Genomic DNA, 23204 nt, shown 5'->3' with positions numbered 1-23204 from the left:
AGGACACATCAAAAAGTGCTGGCTGCACCTGCTCCCACAATGGCTCCCATACATTTGCTCGTCGGGGAATATTCTTGGCTCCAGGCTGTGGCCACTTTAAATTTGGATTCTTCCAACTTGGGATCCATATCACCTGTAGGGTTACATTCTGTAAAATGGTTAACTCATCGTACACCCAGTGTCCCAAAGGGGATTTTACGCCTAATGTAATATGTACATAACAATCACACCTTCGGGGATTATCTTCCATGGAAGTATCACTGTGGTTACATATGGTAACATCACACCCTAAATGTGGGCCCTATTTTCCCAAGAGGGTTCATTTGCTTCAGGAGACCAGAGGGTTATATTCTTTGGACCCTCTGTAACAAACCACATAGCTGGGTAACTGTGTTTTCCACTATCGTTAATCATGGCAGCACCCAGGGAGTACCATGCGATATTTCCTGATAAATTTGATATTCTCCACCTGGTTGGGATTCCCCCATCTAATCCATAAACCATATACCGACACTGCCAAATTCCTGTTGGAGTATTAGTGGTACATCTTTCTATGGGGAGATTCTCATAGTCTTCATTTGCTTTATTACCACAGGTTGCATGTGTAGCTGTCCATGTGTTTCCTCTTTTTGACACTTCACATCATGGGATCTGAATAGAATTTGTAAATGTGACAATTGTGATTAGCACTAGTAATTGTTCCATCCAGGGCCAGGGAATTTTCATCCTTTTTGAATTAACCTGTAATACACACATAACAAAATTTACATGTCCCCTTTCCCAATCCCCTGTTTGTACCTTTTTATTTGCGTGCAGTGAACCCACTCCCATCCTCCATTCTCTGTACCCAGTAATAGCAGACTTGGCCCTAATTAGTCAAGGACAAGACAGGGGCCCTTCAATTTAGGAGCTGGGAATGGATGGTGCTGACCTGGAATCTTGTACATCACTAGATCTCCCACCGTGGATAGATCACGCTCCCCAGGCAGGTCGTACCATGCTTTGACTCTTGCTGCTCCTTGCTCGTCTCACCAGGCCACCGCCTGCTGTACTTGTTTTACATGTTCGATTAAAGTTAAAATCCATTCTTGTGTTAACCAACGGTAGTGTCCGATACCAAAGGGTACAGATAAGAGAGTTTCTCCCCATCCGGGGAGGCCAGCACTGGAGCACTGGCCAGGTTTTCCTTTAGCACTCTCACTGCCTCAGTACACTTTTCTGACCATTCCCAAGCTGAGACTCGGGTTAGGTCAAATAGAGGCTGGGCTATTTCTGCATAATTAGCCACAAAATCCCTGCAAAATCCAGTTAGACCCAGAAAACTTTGCAAGCTTTTAACATCCGTAGGCAGTGGCAGGGACTGGATCAGTTGCACCCGTCCCTTATCGATTTCCCTTCCCACCTGAGACACTTCCACTCCTAAGTAGGTCACTCTTGTCTGTCCCATCTGAGCCTTTTTCCCCATTGACCTTCTATCCTGCTCTTGCTTGCAGGACCAGCTCAGTTAGTTCCCTGTCTTCTTCCTCTGTCCCTGACATTAGCAACAGGTCGTCTACATATTGTGTGCACCTTGCTGAATCCACCCCCTCCAGAGCCTGTCTCATGTACTTGTGAAGAATTGCAGGGGAGTCCCTATATCCCTGGGGTAGGACTATCCAGCAGAATTGTCTGCTCTCCCATGTGAATGCTGTTTTATACTGACACGAGGTAGCTAGTGGCAGAGACCAAAACCCATTAGCTACGTCCAAAACAGTGAAAACTTGGAATTGGGGTCCAATACGGGCCAACATTTCAGGGTATGCTGCCACCACTGAGGCTGGCGAATTGGCCAGAGCATTTAGTGCCCTGTAATCCACAGTGAGGCGCCAGGTACCGTTTGGCTTCCTCACGGGCCACACAGCAGCATTACAAGGGGATGCAACTGCCCGAATCAGTCCCCTCTGTTCCAACTCCCCAATAGTTGCCCCCACCTCTGCCAACGCCTCCCGAGGAATGGGGTACTGTTTCTGTGGGGGAGGGTCCCCTCCCTCCATCAGTACCTCCATGCTGCCCCTACCACAATCCAGGTTATCCTTAGCCCACACAGGGATGTGTTCCCACCCAGCCGGGGTGGTGGGAGGGCATGTGCCGCCTTAATGGTCATAGTGGCTATCCCCATGGGAATGGTATAGCCCTGACTGTCCTGCGTTTGCCCCAGTAAACACACCCAATTGGCTAAATCCAGTACGAGTCCCAGTTTGTGTAAATCTCCTGCCCCCAACAGATTAAGTATATCATTACAACCCCACATAATCTCCCCTTCCCCCCAGATTCCTTTGATTTGTCCCCGCCTCAGGGTTAACTGTGTTTCCCCTCCCGTTGCCCCTACAATTGTCACAGTCCCTTCTGAGGGTCTCCCCTGCCCCCATGTGGTTAAACTGATGGCTGCTCCAGTGTCTATCAAAAAATCCCTCATGGGAATCCCTTCGATTGCCCCCTGGAGCGTGGGACGACCAGATGCATCCGTCCTAAACTGAGAACATGGACAGGACGCCTCCCAGGGCACCCCTAAGTTGCAGCACCCACCTCTGTCCCTCCCACTGGTTCATGGGGGGACCAGGGGTCCTGGCACCAAACACATTCCTGTCTCCATGCAAAATTGTGTGTCTGGCATTTCAGGCAGTCCCAGTCCCTTGGCCTCCGGGACCACTTTCCCCCTGATCTGGTAAGATCGTGGGTAGTCAGTTTAGCCTGCAGTCTCTGGATCTGTTGCTCTATAACTGCCCGCTCGTCCCTGACTACCCTCCCAAAGCCACGAACTCTCCCTCTACCTCCTCCTCTCCAGGCTGACCCACCCCTTTTCACCTTGTATTGATCCCCCGCAGTAATAGCATGCACTGGCTCTTCCCCCGATGCATCTGCCTCCACACATCTGCCTGTTCCAGAAACTGGGGTAGCTGATTGGGAGCAAGTTCAGGGTGCTGCAACCTTAAATGCCCCACGAACTGCGGATTGCTCAGCTCCAACCATTTCTCCAGCAATTCCACACCCCAACCCTGCTCCACACCCCCACCAGGTCTCGGTGGCCCTGCCTGGGGCATCAGCCATGGACCGTCCAGGGGATCCACCCAGCACCGTGCCCATGCCTGTATGCGATTAAGTGTATCCCACCCTGTTTCCCCAGGGATTCGCTTCATCTTATTCATCCCCGCAGTACGAGAGTACACCCCAAACAACTGTTTTGCCACCTGTCCGGGGATTAGAAATGGGTGTGTCACTCCTGCCACATCGATTCCCAAGGTACCTCGTCCCAAAAGACTACGCCATATGATCACCTGGTCCTCCCGAGTTAGACCCTCCATCTCCCTGGCCACCTCCACTAGCCACAGCACAAACTGATCCCAATCATCCCGGGGTATCTTTCCCAAACAGCCCAGTACTGCCTCCCGGTCCTTCAGGGACAAGGGGCGGATTTCTGCCTGTTCTACTACTTGTGGGGCATGGTCCCCCCACCCCGCAACCGGGGCCACTATTCCTGCCTCCTGCAGTTCCTCCCGGGTAGCCTCTCTCGCAGGGGCTGTAACTGTGGATCGCCGGCTTACAACGTCCCCTGGCAGTGGTGGGTACAGTGTTTTTTCAGGGTAGGGTGGTGGAGGTGTCTCCTTCAGTTCCATTAGTGGGGCGGATGGTTTGGGGGCCCCAAGTCCATTGCCCCCATGTTCACAATGATACAATTCCTCCTCTAAGTCTCCTACTCTCCCCAGCAGTTCATCCCTCTCTCTCCGGATTGCCTCACAAGACTCCTCTGTCTGTGCAGCATCCCGTGCCTTCAAATCCGCTACCTCTACTGCTAACACGGATTTTTCTGTTAAAATCCGTTGCTGATCCACAATCCCCTCCAAATCCTTACTGTGTTGGAGGAGATCAGCTTCCCTTTTTACCCAGTATGCCATCCCAGCACACAAACCTTGTAATACCATTCCCTTTTTCCTACACTCCTTTCCCTTGGGGTCTCCCAAAACCTCTCCCATCTCCTTCTCAATCTCATCCCAGGTGAGCCCCTGCACCTGGTATGGGCCCTGATTCTTCCTTATCCATTTGTTCAAAAAATCCGTTACCCCAGCTTGCCAGAACCCGCAACTACCATCACGAGAGTTCGCCATACCCCCTCCAAGCAGCTGCGCGGACTGTTGGGGAGGGGGACTTACAGGCTGCCACTCACCTATCCAATGCGATGTATCCAAGTCCCAGCACCAAGGTGTTAGGGGGCTTATTCTTTCACCCGCTTCCTTCCCTGGTCCTTCTCGCATGAACAGAGAGCAACAATACCCGAAGTCCGAAGGTGCAAACAATTCGATGTTTATTGGGGTGAACTTCCAGCAAGCTTAAATACAAGTTCCTTTTTCCTTATTTTCAAATCCCAACTTACTTCCTGTTTGCCCCTAATTTATATAGTAATATTCTTAGCTATACCTTAACCAATCATTCTACTGAAATTTAACTAACCAATCCTAACATATTGTAACATGATTAGGTAACCAATTATATCCCACCACCTTAATTAGTTTACACCCAGCAAAATTAATTATACAGCAGACAGGAACAATCACAGAACCAGACAGAGACCATGCCAATAAACAATAGCAAAGTAGGAACTATAATGACAAAACAATACAGAAGTGAGGATTTCTCATCCCAGTATTGATAAGTGAGTTCTTGCCAGACAGGATGCTATCAAACTAAGTTTCCTTTTACATCTTCTAGGCACTTCCCTTTCTCTGGAGGTGACAGGCGTTATCAGGACAGGAGTGTATTCCTAACAGCCCAATAGCACCTTCTTTCAATGGGACTAGGTTGGAATGTGAGGGGGTGACCGGTTGCTTCCCAGCTTATGGCTGCCTCTGTTGCTTGGCCAAAGGCCTTAGCCTAAGCACAGGGCCTCAGACTGTCACAGTAAGAGAAGGACCTTACACTGGCAGACAGTGATTTTGATTCTTTCTTTTATACCTCTAGAACTAGCCAAGTGATAAGAATACACCTAAATTCTTAGAGTCTAGGCCTTTACAGACAGGCCTGAACATTTATATCCTAACACAGTGACTGAAGTGGGGGTGGGTTTTCCATCAAGGTAGGACCTCCTTCCTTTCAGTACCCCAAGAGGGAGTTAGACAGGAATTTCCCTTGGATTCAGCTGACTTGTTTGTTCTCCAGTGCACCCTGGAGCTCAGGCTGTGTGTGCTGTGCTCCAGCCTTGGGCAGGAAGGAGATGGCGAAGCAGACAAATAACCAGGGCCCAATCAGTGAGGCTACGAGAAGGACAGCAAGCCTGCGACAGGCCGTGTGGCAATACTCCCCCTAAAGGAGCCCCAACAAGTACTCCTTTTCTTTTTGCCAATACTCTGAAGCTTTGTTTTGTTCTTTCGCAAAGCTCCAAGACTGACTTTCCCTGGCCAACCAGCAGGTGGCAGTAGCCGCCTAGTAATGATGCTGGGTTTCCTGCCTATGGGAGCTAGGGTCTTGCATCTGAGACTTGCAATAAAATCACAGGGGTTGCCAGGTGTCATTTATTCCCTGGGTCCTCTATTCCCAGTGCTCATTGCTGTGAAAGGAAGGGCTGATTATCACAGAGAATTGTGCCTTTGCTGCACACCCTGCCCTGGGCCTGGATGCTGATCTGGGGCCTGGCTCAGAAATCCCCCATTGTGCCAGGCCTCAGCTGCCGCACTGTTCTCCAGCTCACCAGCCTCCCTAGGGCGAGGGCTGCATAGCGTGACCAGATGTCCTGATTTTATAGGGACAGTCCCGAGATTTGGGCTTTTTTCTTATGTAGACACCTATTCTCCCCACCCATCCCGATTTTTCACACTTGCCATCTGGTCACCCTAGGGCTGCACCCCATGAAAGCAGACAGCTGAGAACAGGAGGTGGGAGCCAGAGGGTGCATGGGGGTTAGGCGTGGGGAAGGGACGAGCTTGGGACCCTTCCCTCTCATAGAATCATAGAATATAAGGGTTGGAAGGGACCCCAGAAGGTCATCTAGTCCAACCCCCTGCTCGAAGCAGGACCAAATCCCAGTTAAATCATCCCAGCCAGGGCTTTGTCAAGCCTGACCTTAAATGTCTCTCTAAAGGCAGCTTTGCTCCACAGAGTGGGCCGGCCGTGGTGCTGCATGGCATGTGGCCCCCCTTGTACCCTCTGAGCCCACCGGCAGGGAGCCAGGCTGGGGGGCCTACCCCAGGGTGCACCACCACTTTGGCCAGGGCTGGGGAGAGCCCTGTGCCCTTGGAGGAGCAATGCTCCCTCAACCAGCCGCTTCTGGCTGAACACGCTGAGTTCAGAGTGGGGCTGGGCCCCGGGCCCTGTCTGGAGCCCTGACTCCTGGCCATCCCCACCCTGCCTGTGTGCGGAGCCCCGCTCCCCTTACACCAACGCAGGCTTTGGGAGCGGCAGGAAGAGGAGGGGACCAGGCATCACTTTCACTTTCTGTTACGGAGACTTCTTGGTGACCGGTGCAGGTTGAGCGGGGCCTCAGCCTGGGGGCGATGGCTGGTGAGTGAAGGGGCCTGGGCAGCCTCAGGTAGAGACAGGAGGGAGGCTGGGCTCTGTTTTGTCCCCCCTCCTCAGGCCCTGGTGCACACCCTGCCTGGGGCCTGGCAGCTGCAGGCGTGGGCAGCCTCTGCTCCTGCCAGACACGAGGCCAGGCCTCTGGGCTTGAGTAAATGCTCCTGCCTGCTCCTCCGGGGGGGGGCTGGTGCTGTGCTCTTCCCCTCCTTCCTTCCCCCCCCCCCGGATGGGGCAAGCTCCCCCTCCAACTTCCCAATCCCTGCCCACTCCCTCTGGATGGCGCCAGCCCCCCTCCCACCCTCTACCCACTCTGCTCCCCGCCCCGATGAGGACTGTTCCATGGTATCCCGCCTTCCTTGCCACCTTCTGCTCAGACGGGGCCAGCGCCCTCTCGTTCCTCACTCCCCCCACAAGGGACGTGTCACAGAGGATGTTTGGCCCCTTTAAGGGCATGAGGCCAGCCAGCCCTGTTCAGTTTTCAGCCCCAGCTGGGAAGGGGCCAGGGGTTTGTGGAGGGCTGAGGGAGCTCAGCTGGAGCAGAGCTCCAGGAGGGGGAGGGGCGGGGGGGGGGTGGACTGGCCCTAGAGGGGGCAGGCGGGGCTCCTGCAGCCTGTTTTGTGTTACTTTGGGTGGGGTTTTTTTGAAGGAATAAAGCATACCCTGAGGGAGGGCCCCAAGGTATTGAATCCAGCATGGGCTAGGAAGAGCTGGCCAGCAGCCCCAGACCAGTGCCACAGCGTCCCCCACCTGTGCCCCACCCAGAGCTGGCCCGTTCCCCTGCTCCCCCACCTGGCCAGTCAATGGCAGGAGCTCAGGGAGAGCCAGTCCAAGGATCCTTTGCGATGTGGCCGAACCTGCACAAGCAGGGAGCCTCCTGCCACAGGTGCAGAGCCCGTCAGTGTGAGCTGGGGCCAGGCCCGGCTGCCTGCAATAGAAAGATTTTTGCAAAGAAGCTGGGTGTCGGGGCCACTAGCTCCCTGGCTGCTCGGGGCTGAACATGCCGTCTGGGGATTGTTAGCGCTTCATCCATACCCCACCCTGCCCGTGACAGGCTATTCCCTGGCCCCATTTACAGAAGGGGGAACGAGGGCGAAGGTTAAGGCCAACATGTTCGCCTGGGTATTTAGGTCCCGAAATACGTGGCCTGACTATTGCAGGCTGTTTGCACTTGGGTGCCTCGATCTGGGTTTAGGTATCTAGCTGGAGCTGACTCTCCTCCTGGGCTGGGCAGGAGCTTGCTCTGGGCCTAGTCCATCACCGTTGGCCTTGGCAACACTGCCCCCAGTCAAGAAGTGATCTGGTGCCCTCCCTGCTTCCCCAAGGGCAAGCCCTGGACTATAGACAACCTGGGAGCTTTAGGAAAAACAGTTCCAAGCTTTCAGCACTAGTGGCGGCGTTACGTTTACACACTCAGGGCTTAACGCCACAGGGGTGCGGCTGGAGCGGTCAGTGAATCCCTCCTACCCTGCTAGGAGGGGTTCTCCCATCGGCACATAGAATCATAGAATCATAGAATCATAGAATATAAGGGTTGGAAGGGACCCCAGAAGGTCATCTAGTCCAACCCCCTGCTCGAAGCAGGACCAATTCCCAGTTAAATCATCCCAGCCAGGGCTTTGTCAAGCCTGACCTTAAAAACCTCTAAGGAAGGAGATTCTACCACCTCCCTAGGTAACGCATTCCAGTGTTTCACTACCCTCTTAGTGAAAAAGTTTTTCCTAATATGCACGCCACCTCCCAAGAGCGCTAGCCCTGTGTACACCAGGGCTTAGGCCGGTTTAACTGCGTTGCTCTGGGGAGTGGAGTTCTACTGACCAAATTTCCTAGTGTAGTCCAGGCCTTAGGGGATGTCTGCACTTCAAACGTGGCAGTGGGGCCATTCCCTGCAGCGAGGAGAGGGGTTTCCCATCACTGTCGTTTATCCACCTCCCCAAGAGGAGGCAGCTAAATCGATGGCAGAATTCTTCCACTGACCTAGCACTTCCTCCACCAGGGGATGGGTTGGATAGATACAGGCATACAGCCAGAGCTACACTACAGACTTAGATGCTTGGGTGTGTGAAAAATCCATGCCCCTGAGCGCCGTAGTTACACCCACCTAGCCTGGGCAGACAGCACTGTGTCAGTGAGAGCTTGTCCCGTGGACACAGCTACTGCTTCGGGCGGAGGTGGATTAATCACGCCAATGGGAGAAACTCTCCCGCCCGTGTAGGGGCGTCTTCACTTAAGCGCTGTGAAGACGGGTGCAGCTGTGCTGATGCAGCCTTTTAAGCGTAGACTTGCCCTGCGTCTCTCTCTCGAGGGCGTGGATTGTTTTGCACCTGGGAGACGTAGCTAGGCCCGATGTGAATTTTCAGTGTAGCCCAGCCCTAAGTTCCCTATGATATTCCCCTCCCGCTCCCCCATTGCAGGCTGTAACACAAAGGGAGCCATGTCCCCATTGCAAAAGAGAAGCCAGACAGTGTCACTCTGCGGAGGGGCAGAGTTAAGACTACTCATTAGCCCTTCTAGCTCTGCCACTTCCTGCCCGTTCAGCGCAGAGCCGAGCAGCTGGGCATTCTGGGTCACCAGGCTCTGGCCTCGCAGCTCCTGCAGCTCTGCGCTTTTCTCAGGGTTGCACAACCCATGGAAACATGGCTGTGTCTGGTGCTTCCTTGCTGCTCCTCTGGTGCGTCTGCCGTGTCTCTCAGACACACCCCGCCCCAACCCTCACTCAGTGAAATCCCTCCACAGCCGTAGCTGGCTTCCTTATGGGCTGGCATGGGCGGGCGCTCCTCTTGTGTCAGCTCTCTGGTTCCACAAGGGAGCTTAATTGCTTCTTTACCCTGACTGCAAGCAGCTGTCACGGCCACCAACAGCGTTTAACCTGACCATTTACTCGCACGTGAAACAGTTACCGACATTGCCATTGGAGGTCTGAGCTAACTCCTCACTGAGGGCTGGGACAGGCCTCCCCGTGCCGAGCAGTGCAGCCACAGGCAGGGCTAACTGCAGGGTCTTGTCATGCCAGGAACAGCGAGGGACTCACTGTAATGAAGGCTGCGAGTCTGGAAAACGAAATGGAATCCTCATAAAAAAGTCCCGGGCTAGCGAGCCAGCCCAGTGTGTGTGAGTGCTTGTCAGGCGCTGGAGGCTGGTGGAGTGAGTGGGAGATCGGGGGGTTGTGTGTGAAGGAATGTGTGGGGTGTACGTGGAAGGCTGTGGGGTGGGCCATGGCTGTATCAGCTGGTCCCTACGGGAGCTCCACTAGTGCAACCCCCATGTGAAGGAGCTGCCTGGTATAGCACGGTACCTGCACACAGGGCCTGGCGCCGCCATGGGCAGGTGCAAACACCCTGAGGGCTGGCGGGGCCCCAGGGGAGGCCCCAGGGGCTCACGTGGCTGCTCTTACAGACCGGAAGTTAAGCAACGTGCGGATCAGGTTTGTGGAGAGTGTGAGCAAGGCTGTGATCAGCACCCTCCTGGACGACCTGCTGGAGAGACGGGTGCTGAACGAGGAGGAAGTGGAGGAGGTGAGGGAGAGCTGCAGTAAGAAGAGCGACCAAGCCAGGTGTCTGATTGATGGGGTGAGGAAAAAGGGTGCCAGAGCCAGTGAAATATTCATCGAGCGCCTCTGCTTCAGAGATGTCCACCTGGCCTCGGAGCTGGGGCTCAGACCCCCCTCGGGTGAGTGGTGCCACAACGGCCGATTCTCCAGTCTCTGTGGGGCTGCATGCACGGGCAGCTGGGCAGGAGGCTGGGCTGGGCAGGGGTTCTCCCATGGGCGCTGGCCTTTGGGAGCCCCTCTCCGTGCAGGGTTCTCTCCCCCTCCAGGGTGTGTGACATGTGCATGCTGGTTATTAAATGAGCTGCAAAGGCCTGGGTGCTGCTGCCTGGGCCCATGTTTCCCACTAGCCACAGCAATGGCAGCGCCAATGTCACAGACGTGCCCTGCTCTTTCCAAACACAGGCTTTGTCTGCACTGGGATTCCCCAGGCCCCTGATTCCCAACAACAGGGCAGCAAGAGAGGCCAGGCTGACCCACACCTCCCTGCTGGGCATCAGCAAAGGACAGAGCAGCTTCCTGCCCTGAGCGGCAGAGGTGCTCGCCCAGCCCCATGAGTGTCCTGCTGGGGGTGGGGTTCCTCACACTGTGATCTCCCCTTGGTGCAAGGGCTTGGCAGCAGCTGAGCCAGGCCCCAGATGCTGCTCAGAGTGTGGAGATGCTGCCCTCTTTCCAGAGCAGGGAACCCGTGGCACAATGGGGCAGGGATGCCCTGAGTCCACCCACCACGTTCCATGATCCTGTCACTCCCAGGTGCATAGTGGCAGTCGAGGGGCTATGCAGACATGGTGATGGAGAGGGACAACTCAGGCTGTCTCTGCTGAATGGGGGATACTCCCCCAAGTTGGACAGTCATGGCCCTGCCTGTCCCAGCCCCCCAGCAGGCAGTGGCTTGTGCCCTCGCAGACCCAACCCATCGCACTAGCCAGTGTGGAGGGTGAGCCACCTCGCCTTGCTGCTCCCTGTCTCAGGAGGAGACGTGGGCTGTTCTGCATTTCTCCCTCTGCCTTTCCCAGTGGGGATTTCAGGACAGCACGTGTGGCTCCCAGCTACTAACTGCCTCCTCTCAGCTAATGTGGGGTTTATGATCCCAGGGTCTGCTGCAGAAACCCAGCCAGCGCCATCTCAGGAATGGATCTGTCCCTGCCCCCAGGAATTCGTCCAGCGGATCCAGAAGGAGGAAGCAAAGGAGGTGCTCTGTGCTGCTCCCTTTGGGCTCCTCCCCTGTCGTGTGTGTGTGGCAGAGACCCCAGAGCTCAGGCACAGCCTGCTGGCTACAGCCAGATTTTTCCTCCAGCATCACTGTGAACGTGTACAGCATGAGTGCCATTGCACTCCCCGATGGGGCCTCAGGGACTGGGCTGCAGGGGGTGTGGAAAGCACCCTTGACAATTTTGCCCCCCAAGCCCTACACCTCTGTCTGTGCCATGTGGAGCCAGAGAAGTGGTTGGTCTCGGCGGTTTGACAGTGTTTGATTTTAGCTGCACGGAGACTGCAAGTTGCCCCTTCCTGCTAGATCCCGTTGAAGCACTGACAGCAGCGTGATGGCCTGGGGCAGCTGATCCGATCCCTTGGTCGCTGCGCCCAGCGCCAGACCAGCTGTGTGGTGTCAGGGAGGGGGAAGCCTTGGAAGCAGCAAGACCTTTCCGAGCCCTCCCTAGGTCACCCGAGCAGTTGGGGACCAGTCACCAAGAGGAAGCGAAGCTTCTCCATGATGCTTGTGAAGGTGCTGCAGGCTCCTCTGTGGAGGCCATGCCCAGCCAGCCCCATGCGATGCGGGCAGGAGGTACTAATCACAGGCAGGTTTGCTAGCTCTCCCCACTCAGCCTCTGGCCCAGCTGTGCCGGGGTGTTTGGCTGTAGTGGCCCCAGCTATGTTTCTGGCTGTGTGTATCGTACTGGGCTAAGTTTGGCTGCATCCACCAGGATGACATAGACCCTTTCCCCTTCAACAACAGCCCCCATGAGAGGGTACTTGGGGGGGGCACTCTTCCTCCACAGAGACCCTACTGCCCAGAAGCCATGTGACAGTCTCCTTGTAGGGATGCTAAGGGGCATGGAGCAGAAGGGGCTCCTTGGTAATTTGAGGAGTGGTATCTAGAGATGTGGGTAACAACCTCCCTATGGGTCGTGGCTCCATCCTGCCACGTGCACTGGGCCGCTAAAGTGAGGGTTGCGTCGTGACCGGCCCAGCGTGAGTTTTCCTTTCTTACAGATCTATTCCATCCGGGACAAGGCGACGCGAACCCGCCTGGCCCTCATCATCTGTAATGTTGAGTTTGACCATCTCCGCAGGAGGGACGGGGCTGACGTGGACATGAAAGGGATGAAGAGGCTTCTAGAAGGGCTGGGATACAAGGTGGAAATCCACTGCAACTTAAATGCCCAGGTACAGGATCTCCCCAAGACACCAGTGACTATCTCAGGCCCCTGGGGAAGATGCTGTGACCTTTGCTTGGTTCATTCCTGGCTCAGTCCCCCCTTGGCAAGGGTCCTGGGGCTGGTTCCTCCTAGGAGCTGCCAGTAGGGGGATGTCAGATCTCTCCCAAAGCCCTCTCTGGGATGGGAACACTCTCTCCATGGAATGCTCCATCCAAGAGAGCACTGGCTGCTGCTGCGGGAGGTCTTGCCCCGCCACCCCTCAATGGTGCTCGCAGGAGTAGCAGTCATTCTTCTGGCTGCTGTTCACTGACACTGCTGTCCCTGCGTTGCTTTCAGGCCATGGTGGAGACCCTGAAGCAGTTTGCTGCTCGGAACGAGCACCAGACCTCGGATAGCACCTTCCTTGTGCTCATGTCTCATGGCGTCAGGGCTGGCCTGTGCGGGACAAATTGCCAAGACGAGTCCACAGACATCCTTCCCATTGACACCATCTACAGCACCTTCAACAACAGGAACTGCCAGGCACTGATGGAAAAACCCAAAGTGATCATCATTCAGGCCTGCCGTGGGGGTGAGCCTGCACTCTGGGATGGGGCTGGTGGCCTGCCACCAGGGGAAGGGCACCCACTGGAACGGGGATGTGGGAACGGGAAAACATGGCCTGATCTTGGCTGTAACTGGTGCCCATGTTTCCCAGAGAACCACGGACAGGTGTGGGTGAGTGACTCTGCAGAGCTCCCGGGAGATGGCTCCAGCCTTGCTCCGCTGCCCCCTGAAGGGTTAGAAGATGATGCAAGTCACCAAATCCACGTGGAGAGCGATTTCATCTGTTTCCAAGCTACAACGCCAGGTAACTGGCTGCCGGGAGCTGGCCTGGGACTGTGGGGGATGGGGCTGTGACATGCACCGAGAGCATTGGCTCTAAATTGGCTGAGCCCATGCATCCAGCTCTGCCTGGGGTCCCTCCCAGCCCCGATCTGCTCTCTCTGCTCTGCTGATCTGCTCCCACCACGGCATCCAGTAGCCTCCTCCTGGCCAGCCCTTAGGGCCTCTACTCCAGTCTCGACCTCCCAGCCACTCGCTGGGCACTGAGACACTGTCCTCTCCTACCCCTCTGAACATGAGCCCTTTTAGTGGGGCTGCCCCCTGCCACTCTCAGGGAATTCCCAGGGGCTCTGCCCTTGGTTCATCTCCCTTCACCCTCTGGACAGTTTCACAGGACTCAGCTCTCATCTCTATGCTGATGGCTCACACAGCTCTCTCCATGCCTCGCCTGTCTCCTGCCGTTCAATCCTGTCTCTCGACCTGGCTCTCTGACATCTCCCTTCGGGTGTCTAAGTTCCCTCTAAGCTGCGCGTTGCACAGCAGCCTATCAAGGGCCACACAGGTGCTTAGGGCTGCAGCGGGGAGAGGTGCCTCTCCCCTGGCCCCAGCCCCGGACCTGCCGCGGTGGGGAGAGACGCTCTCCCCCAGCCCTGGAGTTGCTGCGGTGGGGAGAGGGGCCTCTCCCCCGCAGCCCAGATGCTGCTGCGGGAGAGAGGGTTGGGGAGAGTCCTCTCTCCCTGCCGCAGTCCCGGGACAGCCTGCACCCCAAACCCCTCATCCCCGGGACCACCCTAGAGCCCGCACCCCCAGCCAGAGCCCTCTTCCCGGCACACCCCAACCCTCTGCCCCAGCCCTGAGCCCCCTCCCACACTCCAAACCCCTTGGCCCCATCCCCACCACACATCACCTCCATATTGATGCACATAACAAAATTCATTCCACACATGGACGTAAAAAACTAGAGAGAACACTGGCCGGAGGCCTCTTTTGAAAGCAAAGTTTAGATGCTGGAGCACAAGCCACCCACCCAACTGCCTGGAGTCCTCCCAGGCCAGCCCGTGTGCCAGGAAGTCCAGAGGCTCATTCCTGACTGTGCCTAGAGCCGGGAGGCTGCACTCACAGTTTCTAGTAGCCTCTTGGCCCCCGGCCAGTGCTGTGTATCTAGCTCTGCAGAGGGGACTCACTAAACTGAATTGAGCAGAGCCTGGCTTGACAAATTTCAGAGTAACAGCCGTGTTAGTCTGTATTCTCAAAAAGAAAAGGAGGACTTGTGGTACCTTAGAGACTAACCAATTTATTTGAGCATAAGCTTTTGTGAGCTACAGCTCACTTCATCGGATGCATGCTGTGAAAAGTGTAGAAGATCTTTTTATATACACACAAAGCATGAAAAAATACCTCCCCCCACCCCACTCTCCTGCTGGTAATAGCTTATCTAAAGTGATCACTCTCCTTACAATGTGTATGATAATCAAGGTGGGCCATTTCCAGCACAAATCCAGGGTTTAACAAGAACGTCTGGGGGGCGGGGGGCGGGGTAGGAAAAAACAAGGGGAAATAGGTTACCTTGCATAATGACTTAGCCACTCCCAGTCTCTAAGCTACTAGAAAGCTACAGAAGCTACTAGATCACATGCCCTGATTCTCATGGGTGACTTTAATTTTCCTGATATCTGCTGGGAGAGCAATACAGCGGTGCATAGACAATCCAGGAAGTTTTTGGAAAGCGTAGGGGACAATTTCCTGGCGCAAGTGCTAGAGGAGCCAACTAGGGGGGGCGCTTTTCTTGACCTGCCGCTCACAAACCGGGTAGAATTAGTGGGGGAAGCAAAAGTGGATGGGAATCTGGGAGGCAGTGACCATGAGTTGGTTGAGTTCAGGATCCTGACGCAGGGAAGAAAGGTAAGCAGCAGGATACGGACCCTGGACTTCAGGAAAGCAGACTTCGACTCCCTCAGGGAACGGATGGCCAGGATCCCCTGGGGGACTAACTTGAAGGGGAAAGGAGTCCAGGAGAGCTGGCTGTATTTCAAGGAGTCCCTGTTGAGGTTACAGGGACAAACCATCCCGATGTGTCGAAAGAATAGTAAATATGGCAGGCGACCAGCTTGGCTTAATGGTGAAATCCTAGCGGATCTTAAACATAAAAAAGAAGCTTACAAGAAGTGGAAGGTTGGACATATGACCAGGGAAGAGTATAAAAATATTGCTCGGGCATGTAGGAATGATATCAGGAGGGCCAAATCGCACCTGGAGCTGCAGCTAGCAAGAGATGTCAAGAGTAACAAGAAGGGTTTCTTCAGGTATGTTGGCAACAAGAAGAAAGCCAAGGAAAGTGTGGGCCCCTTACTGAATGAGGGAGGCAACCTAGTGACAGAGGATGTGGAAAAAGCTAATGTACTCAATGCTTTTTTTGCCTCTGTCTTCACTAACAAGGTCAGCTCCCAGACTGCTGCGCTGGGCATCACAAAATGGGGAAGAGATGGCCAGCCCTCTGTGGAGATAGAGGTGGTTAGGGACTATTTAGAAAAGCTGGACGTGCACAAGTCCATGGGGCCGGACGAGTTGCATCCGAGAGTGCTGAAGGAATTGGCAGCTGTGATTGCAGAGGCATTGGCCATTATCTTTGAAAACTCGAGGCGAACCGGGGAAGTCCCGGATGACTGGAAAAAGGCTAATGCAGTGCCAATCTTTAAAAAAGGGAAGAAGGAGGATCCTGGGAACTACAGGCCAGTCAGCCTCACCTCAGTCCCTGGAAAAATCATGGAGCAGGTCCTCAAAGAATCAATCCTGATGCACTTGCATGAGAGGAAAGTGATCAGGAACAGCCAGCATGGATTCACCAAGGGAAGGTCATGCCTGACTAATCTAATTGCCTTTTATGATGAGATTACTGGTTCTGTGGATGAAGGGAAAGCAGTGGATGTATTGTTTCTTGACTTTAGCAAAGCTTTTGACACAGTCTCCCACAGTATTCTTGTCAGCAAGTTAAGGAAGTATGGGCTGGATGAATGCACTATAAGGTGGCTAGAAAGCTGGCTAGATTGTCGGGCTCAACGGGTAGTGATCAATGGCTCCATGTCTAGTTGGCAGCCGCTATCAAGTGGAGTGCCCCAAGGGTCGGTTCTGGGGCCGGTTTTGTTCAATATCTTCATAAATGATCTGGAGGATGATGTGGATTGCACTCTCAGCAAATTGCGAATGATACTAAACTGGGAGGAGTGGTAGATACGCTGGAGGGGAGGGATAGGATACAGAGGGACCTAGACAAATTGGAGGATTGGGCCAAAAGAAATCTGATGAGGTTCAGTAAGGATAAGTGCAGGGTCCTGCACTTAGGACGGAAGAATCCAATGCACCGCTACAGACTAGGGACCGAATGGCTAGGCAGCAGTTCTGCGGAAAAGGACCTAGGGGTGACAGTGGACGAGAAGCTGGATATGAGTCAGCAGTGTGCCCTTGTTGCCAAGAAGGCCAATGGCATTTTGGGATGTATAAGTAGGGGCATAGCGAGCAGATCAAGGGACGTGATCGTCCCCCTCTATTCGACATTGGTGAGGCCTCATCTGGAGTACTGTGTCCAGTTTTGGGCCCCACACTACAAGAAGGATGTGGATAAATTGGAAAGAGTCCAGCAAAGGGCAACAAAAATGATTAGGGGTCTAGAACACATGAGTTATGAGGAGAGGCTGAGGGAGCTGGGATTGTTTAGCCTGCAGAAGAGAAGAATGAGGGGGGATTTGATAGCTGCTTTCAACTACCTGAAAGGGGGTTCCAAAGAGGATGGCTCTAGACTGTTCTCAATGGTATCAGATGACAGAACGAGGAGTAATGGTCTCAAGTTGCAGTGGGGGAGGTTTAGGTTGGATATTAGGAAAAACTTTTTCACTAAGAGGGTGGTGAAACACTGGAATGCGTTACCTAGGGAGGTGGTAGAATCTCCTTCCTTAGAGGTTTTTAAGGTCAGGCTTGACAAATCCCTGGCTGGGATGATTTAACTGGGAATTGGTCCTGCTTCGATCAGGGGGTTGGACTAGATGACCTTCAGGGGTCCCTTCCAACTCTGATATTCTATGATTCTATTCAAGCCTAAGTTAATTGTATCCAATTTGCAAATGAATTCCAATTCAACAGTTTCTCGCTGGAGTCTGGATTTGAAGTTTTTTTGTTGTAATATAGCAACTTTCATGTCTGTAATCGCGTGACCAGAGAGATTGAAATGTTCTCCGACTGGTTTATGAATGTTATAATTCTTGACATCTGATTTGTGTCCATTTATTCTTTTACGTAGAGACTGTCCAGTTTGACCAATGTACATGGCAGAGGGGCATTGCTGGCACATAGAATCATAGAATATCAGGGTTGGAAGGGACCTCAGGAGGTCATCTAGTCCAACCCCCTGCTCAAAAGCAGGACCCATACCCAATTAAATCATCCCAGCCAGGGCTTTGTCAAGCCTGACCTTAAAAACTTCTAAGGAAGGAGATTCCACCACCTCCCTAGGCAACGCATTCCAGTGTTTCACCACCCTCCTAGTGAAAAAGTTTTTCCTAATATTCAACCTAAACCTCCCCCACTGCAACTTGAGACCATTACTCCTTGTCCTGTCCTCTTCTACCACTGAGAATAGTCTAGAACCATCCTCTCTGGAACCACCTCTCAGGTAGTTGAAAGTAGCTATCAAATCCCCCCTCATTCTTCTCTTCTGCAGACTAAACAATCCCAGTTCCCTCAGCCTCTCCTCATAACTCATGTGTTCCAGACCCCTAATCATTTTTGTTGCCCTTTGCTGGACTCTTTCCAATTTATCCACATCCTTCTTGTAGTGTGGGGCCCAAAACTGGACACAGTACTCCAGATGAGGCCTCACCAATGTCGAATAGAGGGGGACGATCACGTCCCTTGATCTGCTCGCTATGCCCCTACTTATACATCCCAAAATGCCATTGGCCTTCTTGGCAACAAGGGCACACTGCTGACTCATATCCAGCTTCTCGTCCACTGTCACCCCTAGGTCCTTTTCCGCAGAACTGCTGCCTAGCCATTCGGTCCCTAGTCTGTAGCTGTGCATTGGGTTCTTCCGTCCTAAGTGCAGGACCCTGCACTTATCCTTATTGAACCTCATTCTTTTGGCCCAATCCTCCAATTTGTCTAGGTCCCTCTGTATCCTATCCCTCCCCTCCAGCGTATCTACCACTCCTCCCAGTTTAGTATCATCTGCAAATTTGCTGAGAGTGCAATCCACACCATCCTCCAGATCCTTTATGAAGATATTGAACAAAACCGGCCCCAGGACCGACCCCTGGGGCACTCCACTTGACACCGGCTGCCAACTAGACATGGAGCCATTGATCACTACCCGTTGAGCCCGACAATCTAGCCAACTTTCTACCCACCTTATAGTGCATTCATCCAGCCCATACTTCCTTAACTTGCTGACAAGAATACTGTGGGAGACTGTGTCAAAAGCTTTGCTAAAGTCAAGAAACAATACATCCACTGCTTTCCCTTCATCCACAGAACCAGTAATCTCATCATAGAAGGCGATTAGATTGGTCAGGCATGACCTTCCCTTGGTGAATCCATGATGGCATATATCACATTAGTGGATGTGCAGGTAAACGAGCCTCTGATGGTGTGGCTGATGTTATTAGGCCTTGTGATGGTGACCTCTGAATAGATATGTGGGCATAGTTGGCAACGGGCTTTGTTGCAAGGATAGGTTCCTGGGTTAGTGGTTCTGTTGTGTGGTGTGTGGTTGCTGGTGAGTATTTGCTTCAGGTTGGGGGGCTGTCTGTAGGCAAGGACTGGCCTGTCTCCCAAGATTTGTGAGAGCGTTGGGTCATCCTTCAGGATAGTTTGTAAATCCTTAATAATGTGTAGGAGGGGTTTTAGTTGGGGGCTGAAGGTGACGGCTAGTGGCGTTCTGTTATTTTCTTTGTTAGGCCTGTCCTGTAGTAGGTGACTTCTGGGAACTCTTCTGGCTCTGTCAATCTGTTTCTTCACTTCAGCAGGTGGGTATTGTAGTTGTAAGAATGCTCGATAGAGATCTTGTAGGTGTTTGTCTGTGTCTGAGGGGTTGGAGCAAATGCGGTTGTATCACAGAGCTTGGCTGTAGACGATGGATCGAGTGGTGTGGTCAGGGTGAAAGCTGGAGGCATGTAGGTAGGAATAGCGGTCAGTAGGTTTCCGGTATAGGGTGGTGTTTATGTGAACATCGTTTATTAGCACTGTAGTGTCCAGGAAGTGGATCTCTTGTGTGGACTGGACCAGGCTGAGGTTGATGGTGGGATGGAAATTGTTGAAATCATGGTGGAATTCCTCAAGGGCTTCTTTTCCATGGGTCCAGATGATGAAGATGTCATCAATGTAGCGCAAGTAGAGTAGGGGCGTTAGGGGACGAGAGCTGAGGAAGCGTTGTTCTAAGTCAGCCATAAAAATGTTGGCATCCTGTGGGGCCATGCGGGTACCCATAGCAGTGCCGCTGATCTGAAGGTCTACATTGTCCCCAGATGTAAAATAGTTATGGGTGAAGACAAAGAGTGGGGGTAACAGGGTATGGTACTGTAGTACAGTCAGGGCCCAACAGCCCTGGATTTCCTGCAGGAGATCTGTGACCCAGAGACTTGGAATGGGAAGCCCTCTAGCTAGCGAGCTTTCCAGAAAGCCTTGCAGGTGACAGTCCCTCTCTGGGATAACCAGAGACTCAGATCTGTTCTGCTTTTGCCCTTTCCATTTGTTCTCTGGCCTGTGCTGTACAGGAGATCAATAGTTCCCAAAGTGGGGTCCACCATGGGTCACATGAGGGTCCGTCCCTTGAGCCAGGGCCAAAATATGCCGGAACAATGTTCTGGCACTTTTGCTGCATGGAGGAGCCCTTTTTAGACCAAAACGGCATCCCCCGTGCAGTGTGACTGCACTGTGTGGGGATCGCACTGGCAGGGCGTTCTGCTAGGACTGGGAATGAAAGGGGTCCAGGACACTTAGTAAAATGCCAAAGGAGTCCTTGGGGGAGCAAAGTTTGGAAACCCCTGGCTTAGATCATTGTAATGGCCCTGGAGCTGTGTGGCCACCTATTGCCTCCCAAGCACCTTCTCGTGGTTGGAGGTTGCTCTCCAGCCTCTCTGTGGCTGTCTCGTCTCTTCTGCAGCCCGTGGAGACGTCACAGTTCACAGAGTAATTCAGACACAAAGGATCCTGTGTATTGAGCCTCCGGTGCACACTGGTCCCCTGACTGTATTTTAGGCTCCCTCTCCCAGCATCTAACACAAAGGCTTTCAAAACAAACCACAGCCTGAGGCAGGTTTCAGAGCAGCAGCCCTGTTAGTCTGTAGTCGCAAAAAGAACACGGGGACTTGTGGCACCTTAGAGACTGACCCATTGATTTGAGCGTAAGCTTTCGTAAGCTACAGCTACAGCTGGGCCCAGCCCCTCCACCCTGAGGGTCTGTCCGTCTCTCCCTGCCTGGAGAGCTTTCTCCTGCTTCTGGCAGGCTCAGCCACCCTCAGCCTGCAGATTCTGGCTGCCTTTTACCATGGGACCACTTGGTTCTCCTGAGGCGTGGCTCATCCTTGTCAACAGGGCTGGCTTGGCCTTCAGCTCTCCAGCCCATGGGGAAGCCACCCTGGTACAGGCCCCTTCTGGCCTCAGCTATGAATGGGTCTGCTTGCCATAGTGCTGTGTCTGTGGCAATCCCTCGCAGCCCTCGATCGCCAATGAACAGCCTTACCAGCCTGACCCGCCTGTTCCTCCCCCCCACCCCGCAGCGACTGGCCAGAACCGCTCAGCTTTGCCCTCCTAGTAATTCCTCTTCTCTTCCCTTATCTTCAGCCTCATTGAGCACTCCCAGCTGCTCTGTGAAGGGTGAAATCCCTTCGCCAGCCCCAGCCCCCACATCTCCCGTGTCTGTTATAGTCTAGAGGGAGAAGCAGCCCTGCTCCAAGTTGTGTAACAGCCCTTTTTCTCCACAGACACTTTGTCCTGGAGATCTCCAAAAACTGGCTCCGTCTTCATCACCTACCTGATAGAGCAGCTCCGAACCAATGCCTGGTGCTTCCCCTTGGAGGAGATCTTCCGAAAGGTGACTCTGTCCTTCCTGCTGGGTGACTGGGAACACGCTCCCCTGCTAACCATCAGCAGTACCACAGCAGGGACCTGTCCCCAGCCCCATGAGGAGCTCTGGCTGCTCATGCAGATCATCCCCTACAGGCATCCACAGTATATTAAAAACGTGCTCCGTGTCTGTTTGACCAGGGGAATCTTAGCAGAGTTCACAGCGCACGTCTTCAGGGGAATCTGAGTGGAGGGGCAATGGCCTGGCCGGATCCACAAAGGGACATAGGCCTTGCAGTGCCGAATTGGAAGCAACCTGCCACCTAGTGGATTCCACCTCCCTGTGAGGTGCATGGGGAGAGACAGGCCCAAAGGATGGCATCCACAAAAGCCAGCGTGGTAGGTGGGGAGCCACCTAAGCTGGCCAATGGGAGATGCCAATGAGAGGGGTGTGTGCTAAGCCCCATCCCTCGCAGAGCGTTAGGCACCTAAACCCAGGCTGCAGGGAGGTGCCTGTCTCCCCTTGTGCTCCACAGCCAGGAACCCCTCTGTGTGAGCTGTTTCTTGCAGGAACAGCGGTGGTGCACCCCAGCTCCACCCCATATGACCAGGGGTGGGGGCGTCCTCTGTCATAACTAAGGCTAACATTCTGTCATGGGTATTTTTAGTAAAAATCATAGACAGGGCGCGGGCAACGAACAAAAATTCACAGAAGCTCGTGACCCGTCCCTGACTTTTCCTAAAAATAACAGGGGGGTCTGACCACTTGGGGGAGTGAAGCTCGAGCCCTGTGTGGGGACACTGACAACCCAAGTGGGGTGGTGGGTGGGGGGGATTCCAGCGCCTATGGCAGAGGCTGGAGCTGAAGCCAAAGAACTCACAGAGGTTTGTTAAAGTCACAGAATCCGTGACAAAATCGTATCCTCCCTCAAAACCTTAGTCTAGTGGTCAGGGCTCCCCTGGGATGAGAGAGACCCAGCTTCAAGTTCCTCATCTGCTTGAGTAGGAGTCTCAGGAGAGGACACTAACCACTGGGCTCTAGGATAGTCTGTTGTGGGGCTCCCTGGTCGCTCCTGTTGCAGCCATTCCTCTGTGGATAAATAATTAACTGGGCTGGAGACAGAGTGTGAGTGACCCTATGGTCCAGTGGTCAGAGTGCTCATCCTGTTCTAATCCCACCTCCTCATCAGGCAGAGCAGGGAATTGAACGGGGGTCTCCCACATCCCAGGTGACTGCCCTAAGCAGGGGGATAGAGGACACATCTTCCTGTCCTCTCCCCATCCCCCAGTTGTTTTGTATGGAGTTAGGCATGCTCAGAGCACACCTGCTGGACTGTCCCCCACAGGCAAGATAGGTGGGGGAACTAGGGTGACCAGATGTCCCAATTTTATAGAGACAGTCCTGATATTCGGGGCTTTGTCTTATATAGGCGCCTATTACCCCCCAACCCCTGTCCTGATTTTTCACACTTGCTGTCTGGTCACCCTAGGGGGAATGTCTGTCTCCACCTAGCTTGAGGACTGTGCTGAGAGTTAGGTGGGAGATGGGCCTTTGAGTGCATGGCCAGCGGCAGGAATATAGGCATCTAGGAGGCGTTTCCAGTAGAAGTATAGAGTTTATGTGGCAGTTTTGTGGGCCACAATGGTGCCTAAAATTGGGCTGCAGGTGCCTAAATCCCTTTGTGGGCCTGGGTCCAGCCCTGGGGTGGGGTTCTGCTTTGAAACTTCCCTCCATCCATACCCACCCAAGCTGTTGTTCCAAAGATGGTCCAGTAACGTACATTTCAGAAACAAACAATTTACTTACTTTCCTCCACTACACAGCTGGTAAGTGCAGACCCTGCAGCTCTGCTGGGAAG

The 23204-nt window shown here is 53.7% G+C and overlaps 1 protein-coding gene across 1 annotated transcript in view; it reads left to right on the top strand.

The window, feature by feature from the left end:
- Window positions 1–6440: 6440 nt before the first annotated feature.
- Window positions 6441–23204, top strand: part of LOC125623888 (caspase-1) — a 27836-nt gene continuing 11072 nt past the window's right edge. The window contains exons 1-7 of the mRNA XM_048823941.2: window positions 6441–6528; window positions 9937–10209; window positions 11182–11279; window positions 12302–12475; window positions 12805–13039; window positions 13166–13318; window positions 21264–21373. Coding sequence (XP_048679898.2) covers window positions 6522–6528; window positions 9937–10209; window positions 11182–11279; window positions 12302–12475; window positions 12805–13039; window positions 13166–13318; window positions 21264–21373 — 1050 coding nt within the window. The 5' untranslated portion in view covers window positions 6441–6521. The remainder of the gene's footprint in view (window positions 6529–9936; window positions 10210–11181; window positions 11280–12301; window positions 12476–12804; window positions 13040–13165; window positions 13319–21263; window positions 21374–23204) is intronic.

This window comes from Caretta caretta, chromosome 17 (assembly GCF_965140235.1).
Source record: "Caretta caretta isolate rCarCar2 chromosome 17, rCarCar1.hap1, whole genome shotgun sequence".
Classification (NCBI taxonomy): Eukaryota; Metazoa; Chordata; order Testudines; family Cheloniidae; genus Caretta; species Caretta caretta.
Note: the sequence above shows the minus strand (reverse complement) of the source record. Positions and strands in the feature narration are given on the sequence as shown.